Source organism: Populus euphratica, unplaced genomic scaffold (genome assembly GCF_000495115.2).
Source record: "Populus euphratica unplaced genomic scaffold, PopEup_1.0 scaffold2.1, whole genome shotgun sequence".
NCBI classification, from domain to species: domain Eukaryota; kingdom Viridiplantae; phylum Streptophyta; class Magnoliopsida; order Malpighiales; family Salicaceae; genus Populus; species Populus euphratica.
The window spans coordinates 7120081-7140395 of record NW_011499846.1 but is presented as its reverse complement, the minus strand read 5'-3'; the positions used below and the strand labels follow the sequence as shown (position 1 = coordinate 7140395).

Sequence of the window (20315 nt, the reverse complement as noted above, 5' to 3'; positions counted from 1 at the left end):
CATGTCCATTAGCAATTTTTATTTTCTTTAAATTTTTTTAATTTATTTTATAAAATATTGTTTTTCCTAATTATAAAATCTTTTTAAGACGTTGTTCACATCATTCAATTCAAATAATACATTTATTTATAAATTATTGTATGAAAGCGCTATGCTTAATTAGTAATTAAAAGTAATATGACTTTAAGCTTAACTACGGCTCTGTGTACTCAATAGCTTAAAGAACTTAAGAAACTAAAATTTATTTTAATAATGTATCTGGGGAGAGACATCTCGTAAGAAAATACTTTAATAATCATTTCTAGTACTGCCTTATTTGTAAGCCTAGTGATTATTTAAATTCTCTTTTATCTTGCATTGCCTGTTATTTTTTCAAAAAATATTTTAATTTTTATCCGAATTTTATAGAAAATAAATTTTCTTACTTCCAATTATTAATAATTATGCAAAGTATTTAAGATAATAAAAATTGTGGTTATGACAAAAATAAAATAAAATACCAACTATTGTGAATTTGCAAAGATAATGGACCTTTAAAATACTTTGTGGATTTGCAAGGGTTACGATTCTTACGTAGTCCAGCCCAAACAAAGGGCCCAATATCCACATCCCAATTCCCAAGTTAGCCCCCGTAAACAACAAACAGCCCCATGGCTAAATCCGTACTTTCACGCCCTCGCCCAAAACAAACCCTAATATCCCCCCCCCCGAACCCCCCTCTTATACAAAACACCGTCAGCCGAAACCTACTCTTCTCTATCCGCTCTGCATCTCCAGTAACCCCCAAGAAGCGAAGATGCAGATCTTCGTGAAGACCTTGACGGGAAAGACCATAACCCTCGAGGTTGAGTCATCAGACACAATCGACAATGTCAAAGCCAAGATTCAGGACAAGGAGGGCATCCCTCCAGACCAACAGCGTCTTATTTTCGCTGGGAAACAACTCGAGGATGGTCGCACCCTCGCTGACTACAACATCCAGAAGGAGTCCACTCTCCACTTGGTGCTTCGCTTGAGGGGTGGAGCCAAGAAGAGAAAGAAGAAGACCTACACCAAGCCCAAGAAGATCAAGCACAAGAAGAAGAAGGTCAAGCTCGCTGTTCTCCAGTTCTATAAGGTTGATGATAGCGGCAAAGTCCAGAGGTTGAGGAAGGAGTGCCCTAATGCTGAGTGCGGTGCTGGGACTTTCATGGCTAATCATTTTGATAGGCACTACTGTGGTAAGTGTGGGCTTACCTATGTTTACCAGACGGCTGGTGGTGATTAAGCTCATTTGAATGGCTTTTTTGTCTCAAGTATGGAACAAGGATTATCTTTATTTAGAACATGGTTGCTGTTGAACTTATAGTTATGTTTTATTTGCATGGCTAATTTTGAGTTTAATTATATTTTTGTTTTATATTGTCTGCCTTTGTGCTTGATGTGGGCTTTTTTAGATGTGTTCTGGTTATATGTTTGACCTGATGCTGGAGTATTCGTTTGTTGAGTTTGAAAAAAGGCTGCATCTCCTGGCTTTAATAATAGATTGAGGAAATCTTTTGTTCGGATTTAAAATTCAAGGGGCAAAGATTTTATCTAAGAAGTGCATCTTTTCGGGTTCTTTCCAATTTCGGGTTTTTGAATGGCCTTGCCGAGCGATGTTTCACTCTGAAAACGGGGAAAAAAGAAGCTAAAGTGTTTGCAGTTCGATGGTGAATTTATCGTGATTGCTTATAACTATAATGGTTTCTGTTAGGTTACTTCTCTTATTCATGCTATGATTCTTCTTTGTTGGAAATTTGGGATATGTTAGGTCACGAGTAATAGAATAGAGCAGGTATCGTTGCCCAATAGCAATCCCTCTGGCTATATTCTGAAAGCATATAAATGCATGGATCCCAGAAAAGCTTCCTGCATACTTATTCTTCTTGGTTCCCTCCATGCTGACTTTTTACACCCTATGTATTAGTGAGGTAGCATGGTTCCGTGTTGGAATTACAGTTTCTTTTCTGTATTGCTTTGATATCTGAAGGCCCCTCTGTAATCGGCATGCTTTTGGTTGCAAAAACGAGTGTGGTGTGTAAAAGGTTTAAGACTGATTTACACTTGTGAGGTTAGTCGGTTGAATTAGCCTTTATGGCTATGATCTTGTTTCTCGTGAAGAATGGAGCAACATATCTGCTGCAAGCGGGTTTTGATCTTCTAGCGGATTTCATATGTTGACGATATATATTGCTCCTCACTTCAAATTAAATTAACCTCTTGGGAAGGCTATATGATCGATAATCTTCAGGCCTGACTAGGAAAATCCTCAGGCCTGAGTATCTTGAGGGAGTAGTAGTTAGTTAACTCTGGAATAAGGGTGGAGGCGAAGGTTTAAACCCAATTTGGGGGTTAACTGCTCACAACCATTTCTCAGAAACCCCGGTAAAGATGGGTGAGTTGAGATTCAGGCGTTTGAGATTTCACGATTTAAGAATCTTAGGGTTTCAAGCTTTGATTTTGAGTGTTTTGTTGAGAGATGTCGCTCAAGAAGAGGAGACGGTTTTACTGTTTGCTAGTGTGTAAACTGAATTAACAAGGTCCCTTATGCTTTGATATAGTAAAAGTGAAACTGTTTTTATTTAATCTCAAGGAGTCCTGTTCAAAAATTATTTTCATTTGATGTTGTGATAATTTAAATAAAATTTTATAATGATTCAAATGGTTTATATTGTCCAGTAAAAAATGTTTTTTTCAAGCAAAGTTCTTTTCTATTCATGTACTTCTTTCTGTTTTCACAAAACATATTTTTATTAGAATTAAGGCTTTTAAATAAAAATTATCAGTTTTAATAAAAAAAAAAACCATGTCTCAATATTCTTTATTATGAAAAGAAGAGAGATTAGTAGGGGAAGATTATATAAACATTTAAAAATTAACAATAGTGAAATAAATATTTTATTGAGAAAAATAATATTGATTCGACCCACTAAAATAAAAGTACTAGTAAGATATCTGATTTGAGATTATTTAAAAAGTTTACACATTAAATTTTGTCTCGGAGCAAACATTGGTTTCTGTTTCTAACTTCAAAGGCGTAAGGTAAATAATGTTAATATATTTTGCTTCCTTCCATGAAGGAAAAGTAATAAAATTTGAGGTGATTATGAACAAATAAAAAATAAGATAAAATTATTAGCACTCAGGTGGCATGGCCTTGAACCTGGATTTATCGTTACAGTAAGAGTAGAACATGAGCTTCCTTCTTGCCCAATCCATTGCCACACTCTGTTCTTTTGACAGCCTAGCAAACTCTGGTCCGTCAACAGGGTCCAAGCTCGAAGGATTAGCCTTAGAACATGAAGTAACGAGGGCACTTTGGTTGAAAATGCAACCAGTCATTTCCATCTCTGCAAAGGAAACCACAAATGGAGCATATTTGTAGTTAACTGGGTATTTTCCTCCATGGGTTGCCCACTGAGAACCATCCCATATTGTTGCATAAAGAGACATAGGCTTTGATGGATACACAGAAGGGTAAGAACTGCTGTGGGCAAACTCTCTTACTGGTACGTTGTCCACTAGAAACCTGCATTAGTTTTGTAACTGTCTAATCCCCGTATAACACTAAGTAAAGGAAAATCAAAATTCCAAGGCCAATAATTGTGCTGTGTAGGTGATTTTCTTACACAATGTGATGACTGTTCCAAATGATGCTGTAATGATGGTGCTGCTCTGTGGGATCAAACCAAAGATAGAATTTCTCCTCTCTTCCGGTGCCGGTACTTCCATTTGCGTAGACATTGGTTTGAAGGACCCAATCGTTTCTCATATCATGACCAAGAAGTTCAATGTCAATCTCATCATGGTTGTGCGGGTAATTATCTGCATTAGACAGCTGAAGTTTTTGGCCGCTACGTATTAGACATCAGTGTCTGTGCTCAATGTGCAGCAGCACGCAATTGAAAATTCAACCATGCTTTCCCATTAATTTGTGGCATTAGAGCAAACAAAACAAAACAAAAAAAGTGAGAGACGAAGAGCGAGCTTACATAGAAGGCTACTACAACACCAGGGGACAGACCAGACGGCAACTTTATGGCAGCGCTAAAGAATCCATAGTAATATTTGTTCCGCGAGACCAATCCCGAGCCTGCAAATTAAAGAACACAGAAAATAAAAGGTCAAAGTTACTTCATTAGCTCAGAAAGATCAAACACCATTTACCACGGCACAAGTTATCTGGCTGTATACGAACCTGAGGATTTGTCAAGAGCAAGATTAGCAGAAGACCCGTTATTTAGCAGCTTAGTATTTGAGCCTCCAAAAAAAGTAGAATATTCTTGACCTATTGAGACATGACTAAAAGCATCAGTTAATCGCATAACATTAGGAGGCGTGTAACGCGAATGCCTGCTATGTGAAGAAACCGCTGCAGTCATGCACAGGACTAGAAGACCCAAAACTACGATTTCTTGCAGAAATGCCATTGACACTTGACGTGAGGTAGGATGACGAGCAAGCACACATGGCCTGTTAAGTCATAAATATTGGAGGAAAAGCCCTGCATTCTTCTGCTTAGTTGTTTCTAGCTGGCCACCACCACCTACCTAATCTGCAGCTGTTAGAATGTGATATAAAAGTCAAGTGAAATGGTTTCAGGATAGATGGCAGAGCTCGTGGGGCTGCTTGTAGGACCATGATAATTTTGACATTTACATCAATTTTGGTGGATTGTCTTACACTACTATTAAATATGATGTACTGATTCATGTGGTCACCATGGAAACAAGTTTGAAAAGCTTGTGATGCTCTTTTTTTTTTTCTTTTTTTCTTTTGCTTTTTGAGAAGTTTGAACCATAATTAATAATATTTTTGTACGGCGTCAGATTTTAAAGAAATTATTATAATATTAATAAAAAAATTCCTTTTCATGATCTTTTATTGAATTTAAATGAGGATAGTTCATGTTAATTAAATTTTATTGAAGTTCATGTTAATTAAATTTTATTGAATAATTTTTATATGATTTAATTTTAAATATAAACTAAATAAAAAATTGGATCAATAGGTTTTTTCTATCAATTTCATATATTTTTTTCTCAATTTATCTTAAGATTTTTTTTTATTGATTTACCAAGTTGTTTTTGAACCATACAAGTTAACTGACTTATATTAAAATAATTCTCATATAGAATAATTTTAAATTTAAATTAGAAAAGAAATTAGATTAAGAGGTTTTTATGTCAATTTCATAATTTTTTTCTCAATTTAATTATAAGATATTTTTAACAATTAATTAAAATATCTTGAAACCGATCAAATCAATTAAGTCACGTTGAAACAACATAATTTAATATTAAACTTGAAATAAATAAAAAATTAAATAATAAGATTTTAAAGTTGACATAACAAGTTAGGATTATTTTATAAAAATAAATATTAAATATCAAATAGTTCTTTACATCTTTGATATTTTTTGTTATATATATTTTTTAAAATCCAACCTAAAATATAGTGAAAACCTTAGTGCCTATTTGAAAGTGTGGTTGTTGTTGCTTTTAATAAAAACCTTAGTGCCTGTTTGAAAGTGTAGTTGCTGTTGCTTTTCGTGCTAAAATGCATACCAACAATATTTTTTTATTTTTTTAAAATTATTTTTGATATCTACACATCAAAATGATTTGAAAATACTAAAAACATATTAATTTTAAGTTAATAAAAAAAATAAAAAAAAATAAATTTTTTTAAAAGCACTTTTAAAATGTAGAAACAAACAAGAAACTAAAAGACTATATAATAACACAGCGAAACATTTGTTCCCATAAAAATATATTCAGAAGCAGCAAACGCATGCTTTTGTTACTTTTTATTTTTAATTACATCCCAATTCCAAACAATTACTAAATGATGAAGCAAACTAATAAATAATCCAATGGGACATTAAAGGAATTATCTCCTGCTATGGAGATGATTCAATTCCTCCATTTAGTTAGAATCTTAGGATCTAATTAGGCCTTGCTGATGAGAGACAGTATGTGAAAGGAGAAGACGATTAATCTTCTTTCCACGAATACAAGTGGCAAAGGTAATTCCCAAATTAGCAGATCAATACATATTCCTCCATGCTTTGTTATGATGTTTTTCTTACCCTGGATTTGATTAAATTCCCACAATTAGGTCGCATTTTAAGACATGATCAGGCCTTGCAGTTGAGAGACAATCATACGTGGGATGGTTATTAACAATTAGAGAGAAGAGTGTTGCAAAAGTAGACTAAAGGGGTCTTATATGCATTGAAATTAAGAGAAAAGTGGTGATCAATTAGAGATCTTTGTCTCCTTTTCTTCTTCTTTTTTAATGTAAAACGACTTGATTCGTCATTTGCCAGAGATGTTTTAGCTGGCTGGCGTTATGTTTTGCACATGATATGACCATTAACGACAACAACACTGATGTGGAGTTGATTACTGTATACAGCCAGGCCAAAAAAAAGACAATTTTTTAAAAAAAGAAGAGCAAAAAACAAAATAATTAGCATAAATGTCTGATTTTCATATATGAGGAGGCTCTCTATGTAAGATGGCGACATCATCTTTTCTTCCACACGGCAAAGAGAACCATCACGAGTTTCTTGTTCTCTCCATCCTTTCTGGTATCGTGAAGCTGCTTTCACAAATAATTACAACAGCTACACTGGTAAGAAGAAACCCTAGTTTCTTTTTCTTTTTCTAAAAAGGTTGTAATAGGACTTTAATGGGATTTTTTTTTTATTTGGGTTTCTTCATCCCTTTGTCTCCAAGTTTAAATTCAAATTCCTCAGAAAATAATTTTTAAATTGTATATTTGCAAATTCCTCTTAAATATTCGAAACTCATATTTAATTTGCTTCTTGTTCCTTTGCTTGAAAGCTTCACTTTTATATTTGTGCGTGTGTGAATCACAATATCCAATATTTCTATGGAATTTGTGCGTGTGTGAATCACAATAAAAGAATCACAATATCCAATATTTCTATGGAAATATTTTACTTTAAAAATATCTATAGTTCCATACGTTATCTGATCATTGATATTAATCATGTTTTTATATGCTATTTCAATTTTCTTGAATAAAATAAAATATAATTAAATCTAATGTGATTACCAAATAATTATAGATAAAGTAAGAAGTGGAGGGTAAAGACATTTCTAAATTTTTATAACCATCACCTACATACAAATGTTTTATTTAATTTCATGCAATCTTACTTCATGTTACCAAAAACACATGCATTTTACCTTGTCCTGTTCAACTCAAGAAAGAACTCTTTTACCCATAATTATATATATTTTAGATTTTAATACCCTACATGAAAAGATTTTAAAACAATACATATAATTGGTGGTTTTAAGGGGCTTGAGCTAACATGCTATTGTTGCCTTTTATTGCTCCCTTTCTGCACTCCAAGTTGCTGTTAAACAAGGCCTTACAGTAGTTTCGGGCATTCTTAATTTTGTTCTACATATTATATGAAGGGTGCGTTCATTTCCTGCTAGATTTCTTATTTGCGGTGAAACAAACATGATAAAATATTTGGTAATCTATTAAATTGTATTTTATGTTGCGGGACTTATTTAAAAATTAAGTTTGAAATCTAATTTTGATTTTACATATCTTTTAACTAAGTTTTATAAGTATTTATGAAAAAATTTAATTTTTTTTTATTTTTTCTACTTCAAATTAATATTTTTTAATATTTTTATATCATTTTAATGCACTGATGTCAAAAATTATTTTTTAAAAATAAAAAAAATATTATTTTAATATATTTCAAAATAAAAGACATTTAGAAAAACAACTGCAACCATTTTCATAAACACAATAACCAAATATTTTATACATGTTTTGTTACTATATATAAACTTTAACCATAATTTTTATTATTTTGTTACTGTATATAAACTTTAACTATAATTTTTATCCATATCTAAATTCAACTATTTATAGCTAACCGTACTTTCTTCTGCGATCTTAATTTATTGTTTGTGGGACCTATGAAAAATTATATTAAAACTAAAAGTTTGTCGAAAGCAACTGAGAGCTGCTTTTCCTCTTCTCCTATGATGTTGATGGTGGTGTTGACTGTGGAGAGTGAATTGCAAAAGTAAATAATAGAATTTCACACTCCACTATTCACTTTTATAATTTACTGTTCGCGTGAACATTAGAGAATGATTTCACTATTTATAGTTGAATCAAATTCGGTCCAAACTTAAATGTATTAGTTTGTTCATTTTTGCAATTCACTCTTTACTGTTCACGTAAACATTAGATAATGGCTCCACTATTCATGGTTGGATCAGGTCCGACCCAAACCTAAATGTATTGGACTGGGTCCGACTCAGTAAAAAAAATTTAATTTTTATTTTTATTTTTATTTTTTATTGTGTGTTATTCAAAAAACTAATATTTAACATTATTCAATGGCACTACATAAATTAAAAAGAAATCGCATGATGATGTAATATTTGCATAATTTAATTACAATTTTAATTTTATTTCTGATGATATTTTACCTGATATTATTGCAAGCTTAAGAAACCATAGAAACTGTAGTCATTGTCAGTTGGATTTCATATATGATGTAATTATAGATAGTTTAATCGAACAATAAAATATTTTATATATAATATCGTTTATTTCATGATGTAATAGCAATATTTTATATACAATATCGTTTATTTCATGATGTAATAGCAATATTTAAATTAAAAATTATCAATATAGATATTAGTTATTTTATAACCTCAATTTGAAAAGCATTTTTAACCAAACATATATAAATATCATATTAACTTCAATTAAAATACTTTTTATAAAATAATTTTTTAACCTGAATTAAAAGTAATTTTTATAAAATAATTTTTTTAAAATTATAACTATAAAAGCTACCATGATATCAAATATACTTTTCATATATACTGGAGTCAGCTTGATAAATTTTAAATGCATTTCCTCTTAATTTTGGGTGATATCAACTGTAATGAGTAGCAACAGCATAATGTTTATGTTCATACAAGATTTCTTTACTTGTTCGCCTTATACTCTTCAGTTTCATGGCACATTCGCTCCTCAGATGGTATGAGTGGGAATTTGGTATTAGCACTACCTTCCTTCTGATCTCTGCTAGGAAAAAGCTCTGCTGCCCTTTGAGTTCTGACTTCAACAAATTCTACCTTACCAGTTGAGGACTTAAACTTGAATGCTGTTGAGCGTTCAAGGGGCGTCCCTTATTTGGCCATTGGTAAACATCTCTGTGGGCCTGCAACTGGTGAGCGATATGTTTTAATATTTCCTTTCCCCAAACATTAAATAGGACTGAAAAGTATTACTTTTTTTTTAATTTTATATCATTTTTTCCTCATTTTTGGTAGAGATAATTTATCATTTTTTCCTCATTTTTGGTAGAGATTTGTTCCATTAAACATCTTCCTCTGTCATGTTGTTTTAATATTTGTGCTGCAGATTTGACACCGAGATGTTGCCTGTCTAGCAATGGAGTCAAGATAGCATGCAAGATTGCAGGAGCAATTGTAACCTTAAAGGCCTTGCAATAGCAACATGCTGTCATCATCTTTGTCAGTGGAAACATTACACAAGTAATTAACATACCTTACCCTGCATACTCTTACATGCAGTTTAAGCATACATGTGCATTTTTCTATTCATGAGCTTTAAATTTAACTTTCGTCGCCTTGCAGACAGAAAGTTCATGTCCGAGTCCGGGATCACCAAGGAACAATTTCATGCAATGACATGGTGGTTCACTAGCTGGGCAGTAGATGCTGATCATGGTTCAGATCTTTCTGATTTTATTGATTGCAGATTGCATTCACAATCCAAGCAATCTCTTTGAACATTTTGATGCTCCTGATTCTCTTCCCGTAAATGGTTCTCTCTTCCCACTCTTCTGTATAAGTATTTCGGTAGGAACCTGTGAGGATCCACATCATTTGATGGACCAGCAACCAAATCCAGAGCGGATCACATTATGAAGAGTGACGAACATCCCCAAAGCTTGAGAATGCTGTGACTTGGATAAAACCAGTGCAGGATTTTAATTCCTTAATTATCAGGGTTGCTTTAAGTATGTCGGAAAAGAAAAGGAATAAAAAAATAAGAGAGATAAAGCATTGAATTAACATAATTGAAAACGTGGCACGTGGAGATGCGGGGGATCGAACCCCGTGCCTCTCGCATGCAAAGCGAGCGCTCTACCATTTGAGCTACATCCCCGGTTGTCGTTGTTTCCAATATTACATTACTAGTAATAATAAAAAAGCACTGTCGTAAACGGAGGAAGGAAACCCAACCCCATTCACCACTTCCTTTCTTACGTGTGCATGTTATCCTACTTCAAACTCGCGGCTTTCCATATATTAAAAACAGTATGCACAGTTAATAATTCAATACGCCGGGGAGGGGTTCGCCGCCGCTTATACCACAATACACCGGGGAGGGGTTCGCCGCCGCTTATACCAACCACTTCTCCCTTTTCTGTTTCCCACTCTGCTCTCATTTATAATGAATCCAATCCAGAGACATCATTACCATCATGACCACCACCACCACTACCTCATTACGACATTTTCTCCACCCTCAAACTTAACCAACCATCACTCCCTCCACCTAACTCCAGATGACTAACATTCCATACCCACTTCCATCAACGTCCAACGATCAATTCACCAACCTGCCCATGTCATCTCATCGTTTTTATCTCCAAACCATCCGCTTCCCCAAGAATTAACCAAGCCCGCCCCCGCCCCCATCCATATTCCATTCCCTTTTCCAGATCTTTAGAAAATGGAGAGTTTGATGAAAAGAATGAGAGTTCTGGTGTAAAGTGCAAGAAGCTGAGAATTATATGGATGATGGACCAAAGAAAGAAGAGGAGGGTGATATTGAGAAAGTTGACGAGGAAAAGGAAACTGAATCCAAGAAAATGAAGATTAAGGAGGGTTTTCATGTGTGGTAATTCTTTAACAAACATAAGCTTATCTGGTTGTGCAAGCTTCAGAAAATCACCAAGGAGGAGAGGAGCACTTTGTACAAGAGCTTGACCAATGTTTGGGAGGGTTATTTAATTGTTAAAAACTTTTCTCTCAAGGGTCATATGAAGTTCAAGGCTATTCTTCTTGCGCCAAAAAAGAACTCCATTTGATGGCAATAGTCAATATCAACTTTTCCATAATATTTTGATATCTACAGAAATGAGGTTTCCACAAGGTGCAGCATTGGAAGAGTTGCATCCAAACTATGAGGATATGTATAATGCTGAAACCCTGTTGACTGATTAACATTCAAGGAGTTCTTCAATCACAGGTTTTTGGGGGAGCCAAGACTAATGGTTGATGCTAAATCTCCTCTACTTCCACAAATGAAATTAGTATTTTGATATGTCTGCTAATGATAAAAGGTCTCAATAGGAGCATTGCTTGCACCCAGCTACCAAAAATGCAATATTAACTGGCTCATATGAACATGACAACTTAACAGTGTTAACAAAGGTCCATGATAGTACATCCATAAATTACAGTGTTCATGAGATTATGCCTACTATTGTGCATGATAGGATGCGGAGATCTGTTGGTGGTAGCCAATCTTCATTGATAAACTTTGAGCTGTTGATTTAATGGAGTTTGTCTTAACTCAATTTTAAACCTCTTCTTTGTATCATCCATTTCATTGGATTCTTTAAAAGAAAATTTATTTTTAAACCTTGTTTCTTATTTATTTGATAAAAAATAATTTTTTAAAAATAATTTTTTAAAATTTTTCTGTATTTATTTATCATTAGAAAAGTTAATCAACTAAAAATATTTTCCTGTCAAAAAAAAAATTAACTTAATTTTTAGAAAAGAATAAAAATATTTTCCTGTCAAAAAAAAATTTAACTTAATTTTTAGAAAAGTATTTCCTTTTTATTTTGGATGGAAAACACTTTCCGGAAGTTGTTAAAAATTTAAAAATATCACATTATTTGTTGATTATATCAAATTTGGTTTTCAAACTTTTAATTGCTATATTTTTTTTAATTTCATCTCTTATAATTTAATTTTTATATTAACTTTAAACCTTATTTTTATAATTGTTTTTTTTTTCTTATCAATTTTTAATTGAAATTTTTTATTTATCAAATTTAGTACTTATTTTTTTTATTGTTACTTATTTTATTTGATATAATTGATAAAATGATAATTATTATCATTTTAATTTCTTTATTTTTCATTTTTTTTTATTTGTTAGATTTAATCTTTATTATTTTAATTATTATTTATTTTATTTAAAATAATTTGTGAAAATATATTTTTACCAATTTCATTCTTATTCAACTTTTTAATTTATAATATTTATTCTTTATTATTTTAATAAATTAAAAAAATAAATTATTAATAAATTATTTTCCATAACATAATCAAACATTATAAAATATTTTCAATTTATTTTTTATTATATCACCAAACATTAAAAATAATTTATTTTTTTAAAATTTACTTAAAAAAAACTATTTTCCAATAAATAAACAAAAACTTCAGCAAATAAAATCATTTTCAAAATTTCCTCTTCAACTGAAACTGATTATGGCTAAAAAATATTCTCAAACTCAATTTTTTTACTACTATCGCTGCTGTAGGAAGTTTACACATCTCCTTCCTCCAAAAGTCATTGAAAGTAAATTTTACCACTCAATCATAAACACAATTTCACAGACACCACTTTACTTATTACTTCATCCGAACAATTAAAATTATTTCTGCTTTCTTCATTCGTGATGTCTATGAACAATTTCTGATATCAACTGTGTGCGATGGACAAACCCATCTCAATTACATTATCGGTAACAAAAGCTGATCACCTTATCGGTGAAGTGAATTCAAAAATGGCATCACGTTGCAAAACCACAGCAACCAAAGGAGCTTGCCAGAATCCATTCCATCTCTATTGTGCGTTTGTTTAATACCCGTCCCTCTTATTTACTATACTGAAATACTGTTCATGAAAATAGCTTTTGTCCCCCACCTTTTCGCCAGGCTCCACGCACAGGTCCTGAATTACCATTATCATCTATCCTGTTTTCCCCCGTGTCGTGAGGATCAGGATCAGAGTTTTGGAGATCCAAAAGGGCTCCCATTGAACCATCACCTAGCCTCACTCTATGAAACTTGGAGGTTTTCTTCCGTTGCTTCTCATTACCCCCATCTTTTATATTTTTACTAGATAAAGAATCATTTTGGATTCTTGGTTCCATTTGCAACTCATTATGAATGACATTTGACTTGCCTCTGGCAGTCCGATACCCATCCTTCGATAGCTGCAGCTCTTCTTCCACAGGCTTGTAATTTGACTGCAGAGCCCGAACAGAGTTAATAAAGCTATCCGCCAACCTATCCTTTGAACTGCTATCTTCAACGGCTATTCCCTTGCCTTTCTTAGTAGATCCATTAGAGCCTTTTAAATGGGTACTACCACGGCCCCAACCATTATCTTTCTTCCCATTGCTTCTCAAACTAGCATTGTAGGTTTCAACAAGCTCTTTCTGCTTCTGAGCATCAGGACACAGTCTAGCCAACTCAAGAATTAAATGTGACAGGCCAAATTGCTGCACATAATCCAGGTACTCTCCTGTGCCAATTGAACCCTGACGATACTGTCCAGATATATCTTTAAAAAGAGCATATCTATCCTCGTCATTTTCAAGAGCAGCACGTATCCTTTCCACCAATGACTTGTTTGCAGTTTGAACATCTTCCACATTCAGCACACCCTGGTTACTGGAGGGCATCTTGTGCATCTGCACTGCAGAAACTGGAGGAAAATCTGAAATAGAGGGTTTCAATGATCCAGTCTCAGCAAGATTGGGGGCTGATGAAGAGTGGCTCATCCTACCTGTGCTGCCTGAGCTCCCCAACAAACCAGCTGGGAGATGCCCACGAACCACTAAGGGTCGGGCCTGAGACTGAGCCTGAATTGAACTTGCATAACTAGAGAGACCAGGTCCACCAGCAGAACTTCTTGAACTCAAAGGCAATGTATTTAATGCTGGCCTATATAGTGCTGGACTACTTGATGCATGCCCATGGCTTGCTGTAGGCCATTGCTGAGGTGAATTGATTAAAGTTGCATTTCTGTTGGCCTGGCGCCGGAGATGCGCTGCCATTGTATTATTAGGCAAACCTTCTGATTCATCTTTGGAGTTTTCTTGACCAGTGGTAGGAATCGTAAAGAGAGGAGGAAAGGAAGATTCTTGCAAAGTTGCATTCCTAGAAGAGTGTCCCAAGGCTTGAAGATATCTCGATGCCGTCTCAGGATCTGTAGTAGTTAATGATTCAAAAGGCTGAACTATTGGATCAATATCATTTGAATCTACATGATCAGAAATCACTTGCGCACTAGCTGATCGATCACGAGATGTGCTTTCAGAATTTGCTGTCTGCAGGCTAGCTTGAATGGCTATGGGGAGTTGGTTATCAGATTGATCACGACAGAATGTCCGTCCCCTTCCACGACGATTATCTTGTTCATTGCTTCGACGATATCGAAAGCTAGTTGGAATCTGATTCATGGAAATCAGCAAATGAATAACAAGAGAAACAAGCTGAAACATCCAAATAACTACAAAAGGTGCTCCTAAATGAGTGGAATCCAAAAAAGAACAAATGCTGGTCAGATATCATCAAATGAATAACAAGACAAACAGAGACATCCAAAATAACTACAAAAGGTGCCCATAAATGAGTGAACCATAAAGGAAGAAATGAGGCAGTCGGATATCATCTAGAAAGAACCACATCCTTTAATGATGGGTTCTAAAAGTAAAAACAACATGTACCTGGAGAGCAGCATTTCGCTGAGAACGAGACATATGTCCAGCATGTTCAATTGTATTATGTCTCTGAAACATAGAAACAATATTAAATTGACTTGAATTGATCCAGTAAGAGAGACCTAAATCAACAAAGACCCCCAACCCCAACCCTGCCCTGTGATCACACGAACAAAGAAATTTTAGATTGAACAGCATACATAAAGAAACCTAATCAATGGAGCTTTCTCAATCACCTTCAACTCTGCTTCAGTTTGAAAGACAATAAACTTCTTGGCAAGACAGCCCTCATCATCACATAGAAAATGGTCTCGACGGAAGTGAATCTGTGACAGAAATTCACTTGTTTAGATAAATATTCTTAGTTAAAGAACACTTAAAAAAACATGTCAGCATGTTAATCTAAAACATTGAAATACATTTAAAAAAAAAATGTAAAGACCAACTTACCTCTAGATCATCATAATTCTTGTAATATTCATATTGTCCTGGATGCTGCCTGCATTGAACATTATAAAAAGTTATTTGAGATTATCTAAAAATACATACACCTTATGATATCACGTGTACAAACTATAGCATCTATTACCTCTGGCATAGATGACAGGTAAAGTGTTCGGTTGACATATGTGTGTACAACTCATTATCTCCATAGAATGGTTTTTTACAGAATTCACACATGGGATGTCCCATAAAGCCACCTCTTTCACTCTCACTCCCATCAACCTCGGAATCACCTGTGCTTATATGCTGATTCAACTGTGCTCTAGTGTATAGTTTTTGCTCACAAAGAAAAACCTGTTAAATCCAAAGGTTGTTACAAGCCAAAAAAAAAAGAAGGTAGATTGGTTTAAGATAACATTAGTAAACTGTCCAGGATAAAGTAGTTAGAGCCCCATGTAAATCAATTTGAAAATTACATTAGATAAGATGCCCAAATAACAAGAAAAAATGCCAATAATAGCATTTTAAAAAAAAATGTGCACAAATTCTAAGCATTCTCAACTTGATTATACCTAAGAATAACTTTCAATGTCCAATCAATTCAAATATGAAAACACATGTCATACATGATAACAGTCACTAAGATTTTACCTTTCTTCCTTCCAAACATAGACTACACATATGCAATTTATGTTGATGAAATAAATGACCCTTCAGCTGATTAATATTTCTAAACTTCCCCCGACGCTTGGATCCATCATTTGATTCCTCCTTGTCACATAAACTACATGACAGTTTGCACATGGCCTTTATCATTTTGTAATGGTCAACATCATCAAAAAATGCCTGTGTGTCCTCATGGTACCAGTAAGATCCTATTCGACCCTCCTTTGGTTCGGATGGCAAGACTGAAAAGTCATTAATCAACCTTGTATAATCTCCTAAAGCCTGCAAGAACAGCAAAATATAGAGCACTTTGTGTCATTTATCAATAAAAATATGAACAAAAGCAGTGAGGTGAATTGAAAAACCAAGTAGACATTACTTCTCAATACCACACCTTAAATGAATTAGATTTGAAACTACAACAAGAAATAAAAGTGCAAAAAGAAACTAAAAATGAATACCATTCACATTAAGCCCAAAATACAACAAAAGCGTTCTTGACCATATATTATTTTCTGAAAGCAAACACCATCTATCACATTCTGAATGATGAGTCCTTTGTTTTATAAATTGGAGCGCAGGGATGATTTGTGCCTAGCGAAATGATATTTGATATTGAATTTGACTATGAATCCGCTGACTCTACATTGCTTCAGCAATAATCCCTTTTAAAAAAAAACTAAATGATGTATGTACAAAATGCTTGTTTTCTACAAAATATACGGGGAAAACTACCTATGAGGTCCAGTCCCCTGGCAATAACCTTTTACTTTCAAGGAGCATGGATGTCTAGCTTCTTATATACCACTCTACATTTTCTTTTGTCATTATTCTTAACAGATAGCATTCGCTGCCACATAGCAAAAATGCTTGAAACAGTCCTGAAACTAGTGGATTTTGTCATAAATTCTTCTTTAGTGATGGAAAAGACCCTTGAATGTTCAAAAAATAGCTGCTTAACTATTACTACTTCCTAATAGGGTCTAAGAAAACAAAGAAGCTTCACATAGCTTGGTAAAGATTCAAAACCAGCTATCAATCAGGCCTCTACTTAAACTAACAGTTGCAAATTAGTCCATTTTGAGGCAACAGATTGCGCACTTGATTATTTAAAGCTGAAGAAAACAGCATAACTTCAGTGATTAGCAATTAACCACACCCATCATCAAACTCAAAACGAATTAGCAATCAAAACCAAACATAAGAAAAGGAATTTGAAAAGACAGGGTTAACCTTGGTGATAAAAACGACAGATGACTCGGTCTTGCAGATACAGCAGCGGCGATCGTCGCAGATGAAACGGAGCCGAGCCACGCACGTGGAGCAAACTTCACGATGGCCACACGCGCCGTAGGCAACCCATTCTAGAACCTCCGCGCACACTGCACAGCTATCGTCCATCTCCCTCTCTTTCAAAACTCACAAAAAACACCAGAAAAAAGACAAATAAAAATCGATCGCCGGGAGAGAAACAGAGATTGGAGGTTACGAGGAGAGATCTAGGGTTGAGGGTGGTGAGTTGAGAAAAATAAAATAAAATTAGGTACCAAAGTTTTGTATGTCCCTAGAAGAAGTGTTTTGGTTTGAGGATTTTTTGGAGAATCCTGTGCAATTCAGGGCACCGCAGGAGTCCTGATCCAACGAGGGCAATCTTGTAACTTTATGTTTTTCCTTCTTGGTGTATTAAAAAAGGATGCCCTGCCAACCATTGAAGGGAAGGCAAAACTTACTTCCCAAGTATTGGATTGGATTGGATTGGGTCTCAGTCCACGGGGCCCAGCAGCCACAACTTGTTCGGCACGCGGTAAACAATAATTTCTACTTTCCTTTCCCCTTTAAAAAAGAAAACAAAAGTAAAGAAAATGGTGTTGCTGCTAAATTTGTGAAGTACATGCCACGTAAACAATAATTTCTTGGCAATTTGTTTTTTTTTAGAAACATTTATAATCGGGTAAGCTTAAGAATTTTTATAAGGATTCGTGCCTTTGGAGGTCCATTATTTTGCATGCTTTCTGGAAGCAATACATTTAGTAGCTAACTAGGTCATGCGCCGGAAGTTGCATTAATTTTTTTTTTAACATATATAAATTATCCAATTGATAACATGTTTTTTAATAAAATAATTTTTAAATATAATACATAGTGATAATTCTAAAACATTAATCCAATAATATAAAAAATATTAATACAATAATAATAACATATTAGATTAACTTAGATAAATCTATCAAATATATAATTTGAATAATAAAATCATGATAATAAAAAATAAATCAAAATAAATTATAAATATCAATTTCTAATCAATTTTTTTAATTAAATAATAAAATTAAATTAAAAATAACTATTTGAACTAACATATTAAATTTGTAATTTAAATCATAAAATTAAGATATTCTGATAAAAAATAAAAAAAATTATAATTTTCAACTAAATGTTAAAGGATAAATAGAAAAAATAATTTAAAAAATAAAAAATTAATTCAATTGAGATAAGTTTATAAAAAATAAATAAATAATATAAAAATTTTATTTTTAATTAATTCAATATTAAAAATTAAAATGAAGAAAAATAAATAAATTCTTGCGAGTTAAAAAGTACTACGTGTAAGCACCATTTATCAGCACCCACAAAAACTCAATAACATGGAAAACACATATTCAGTGAGATTCTGCAAAGGCTACGCTTGCCCAGATAGGATTGACTCCATGGTGATTTCATACAAGAGACTATTCGTCTATAAACATGCAGCGATCAGTCACAACAGATTCTTTCAGATTAGATTTCTCCCTTGAATCACCGCAATGATACTTAATCACAGGACTGATAAAACCCTTCTGCGCAGTGCCCATTACAATAAAGAGGTTTCTTCAATTTAACCCATTCATCTCCTCTTGCCCATTTGGCCCCCCTCCAAAAACACATCACCCCTTCTGGAGAAGCAACACGGAGAAAGATATTCTCAGAGGCAAGGCAGAAAACTGAAAACCTATCTCATCAGGCCATCAACGCTTCCCATGGATGCCATATTGGACATCAGAGGACAGAAATATAACAACAAAAAACGAGCCACTTAGTTTTAGTACGATTGACCATTTTGTTACTTATAAAAATGTTTCAACTCCAGGTATCTGCGGGTTACAGTGGGTTCTAAATGCAGCGACCCCCTGTAAAGCTACCAGGCCCATCGAATCATCTATATTCACCTTGTTCAGAAGACTAACTAGTGTGATGCCCCAAGTCTCCTATGTGGTGTGCACAAAGGAGGCCCTTGCCATGTAACTTTGTGCGCTAATTCTGAAAGCAACTTTAAAGAGCACCTTTCATAATTGGCCTGTGTCTAGAACTTCGAATGTGTGGAAGCCTAAATCAATGCATGGAACCCTGCTCAAAGGCTGATATGCACAAGATCGAGCATGGAACCCCGCTCTGCAGGTTGAAGTTAAGAGCGCTGATCTACTCCCCAATCTGTCCATCAATGCCAATCATTCCGATAGGTTATTTACATACTGGAACTAGAAATTATACTATAATATCAATGATGACTAAGAGAATCCCGGTTATCAACTCAATGTTGTTTTTTTTTTTTGGGAGAATCAAGTGCCAAATAAAAACCATCCTGGTTTATCAATTCAATACTTGAAACAAAAGAATAAAAAAAAAAAAAAGGCATTATCTCAAGTTCTCAACTAGGTCAATAACACATCCCGCAATCAACTTCCAAAATGTCAATAAAAATTCAAGTTGGACAAGTTCCCACAAAATAAATAATAGTGTGAATCACCAAACAGCAAGAAACCAGCATATAATAAAGATAAGCCAGAGCTGAAACGAAAATAAAAGCTGAAAATTTTAGATATAGTAAGAAAACATTATTATATATAATTGCGCACAGAAAAGAAAAACAAGAAGAAGAAGAAGAAGACCGCAGCAAAAGTTACGGAAGGAATTAAAGGTAAAAACAATGGGACTTACGGGAATCCGAAGGAGGTACTCAGCAATAATGTCTTGTGATTCTTCCAGTCTTTTTTCTGTAAATAATTAAGAGCATAGATATTAGCTAAAAAGAAAACAAGAACATTGAAAGGATGGGATCAAAATAATAATAAGATGGAAACGAACGAACCGAAAGTGAACTCATCCCCGAAAGACTTTCCCATTATTGTTGTTTTGCTTTTCACTCGATTACAGATAAATAAGATTGGAGCGTGTTTGATATTATAGTAGTTATTTATTGTAGTAATTATTAAAATGATTGTGATTTTAAAAAAATTATTTTATATAAAATGTTGTTGATTAAAGTTGATTTAGTATTTATATATATTTGGTTAAAACTGTAGTTGAAATTGAGGTTGAACAAAAAATAATTTAATGT

At 33.7% G+C, this 20315-nt stretch overlaps 3 protein-coding genes, 1 long non-coding RNA gene and 1 other non-coding gene across 5 annotated transcripts; 2 read left to right on the top strand and 3 right to left on the bottom strand.

Annotated features, from left to right (window-relative positions):
* Window positions 1-695: 695 nt before the first annotated feature.
* Window positions 696-1406, top strand: LOC105136794 (ubiquitin-40S ribosomal protein S27a-like). Its single transcript, XM_011042280.1, has one exon. The coding sequence runs from the start codon at window positions 797-799 to the stop codon at window positions 1265-1267; it is 471 nt and encodes a 156-aa protein (XP_011040582.1). The 5' UTR covers window positions 696-796; the 3' UTR covers window positions 1268-1406.
* Window positions 1407-2951: 1545 nt separating this feature from the next.
* On the bottom strand, window positions 2952-4577 carry XTH33 (xyloglucan:xyloglucosyl transferase 33). The gene is made up of 4 exons (XM_011042267.1): window positions 4220-4577; window positions 4014-4114; window positions 3651-3859; window positions 2952-3550 (listed from the first exon to the last, which is right to left on the bottom strand). Exons 1-4 carry the CDS (start codon window positions 4449-4451, stop codon window positions 3157-3159), a joined length of 936 nt encoding a protein of 311 aa, XP_011040569.1. The 5' UTR covers window positions 4452-4577; the 3' UTR covers window positions 2952-3156.
* Window positions 4578-9038: 4461 nt separating this feature from the next.
* Window positions 9039-10357, top strand: LOC105136783 (uncharacterized). Its single transcript, XR_844417.1, has 3 exons — window positions 9039-9274; window positions 9469-9602; window positions 9705-10357. It is a non-coding gene; the product is annotated as an uncharacterized LOC105136783 (long non-coding RNA).
* TRNAA-UGC (transfer RNA alanine (anticodon UGC)) lies at window positions 10167-10239 on the bottom strand. The gene has a single exon. It is a non-coding gene; the product is annotated as a tRNA-Ala (tRNA).
* Window positions 10358-12701: 2344 nt separating the features above from the next.
* On the bottom strand, window positions 12702-17642 carry LOC105136779 (zinc finger protein 598-like). Its single transcript, XM_011042251.1, has 7 exons — window positions 17174-17642; window positions 15926-16222; window positions 15420-15628; window positions 15281-15329; window positions 15067-15156; window positions 14837-14899; window positions 12702-14560 (listed from the first exon to the last, which is right to left on the bottom strand). Exons 1-7 carry the CDS (start codon window positions 17339-17341, stop codon window positions 13001-13003), a joined length of 2436 nt encoding a protein of 811 aa, XP_011040553.1. The 5' UTR covers window positions 17342-17642; the 3' UTR covers window positions 12702-13000.
* Window positions 17643-20315: the final 2673 nt, after the last annotated feature.

What these genes read in the sequence shown, in the direction of transcription:
- LOC105136794 (XM_011042280.1), top strand. Translation starts at nt 797, where the DNA reads ATGCAGATCTTCGTGAAGACCTTGACGGGAAAGACCATAACCCTCGAG.
- XTH33 (XM_011042267.1), bottom strand. Translation starts at nt 4,451, where the DNA reads ATGGCATTTCTGCAAGAAATCGTAGTTTTGGGTCTTCTAGTCCTGTGC. An exon ending in TGCTCTTGACAAATCCTCAG is followed by an intron (nt 4,115 to 4,219) that starts GTTCGTATACAG and finishes TTTAATTTGCAG; the next exon opens with GCTCGGGATTGGTCTCGCGG. An exon ending in TGGAACAGTCATCACATTGT is followed by an intron (nt 3,551 to 3,650) that starts GTAAGAAAATCA and finishes AAACTAATGCAG; the next exon opens with GTTTCTAGTGGACAACGTAC.
- LOC105136779 (XM_011042251.1), bottom strand. Translation starts at nt 17,341, where the DNA reads ATGGACGATAGCTGTGCAGTGTGCGCGGAGGTTCTAGAATGGGTTGCC. An exon ending in TATGTTTGGAAGGAAGAAAG is followed by an intron (nt 15,629 to 15,925) that starts GTAAAATCTTAG and finishes TGGATTTAACAG; the next exon opens with GTTTTTCTTTGTGAGCAAAA. An exon ending in AGAATTATGATGATCTAGAG is followed by an intron (nt 15,157 to 15,280) that starts GTAAGTTGGTCT and finishes TTTCTGTCACAG; the next exon opens with ATTCACTTCCGTCGAGACCA.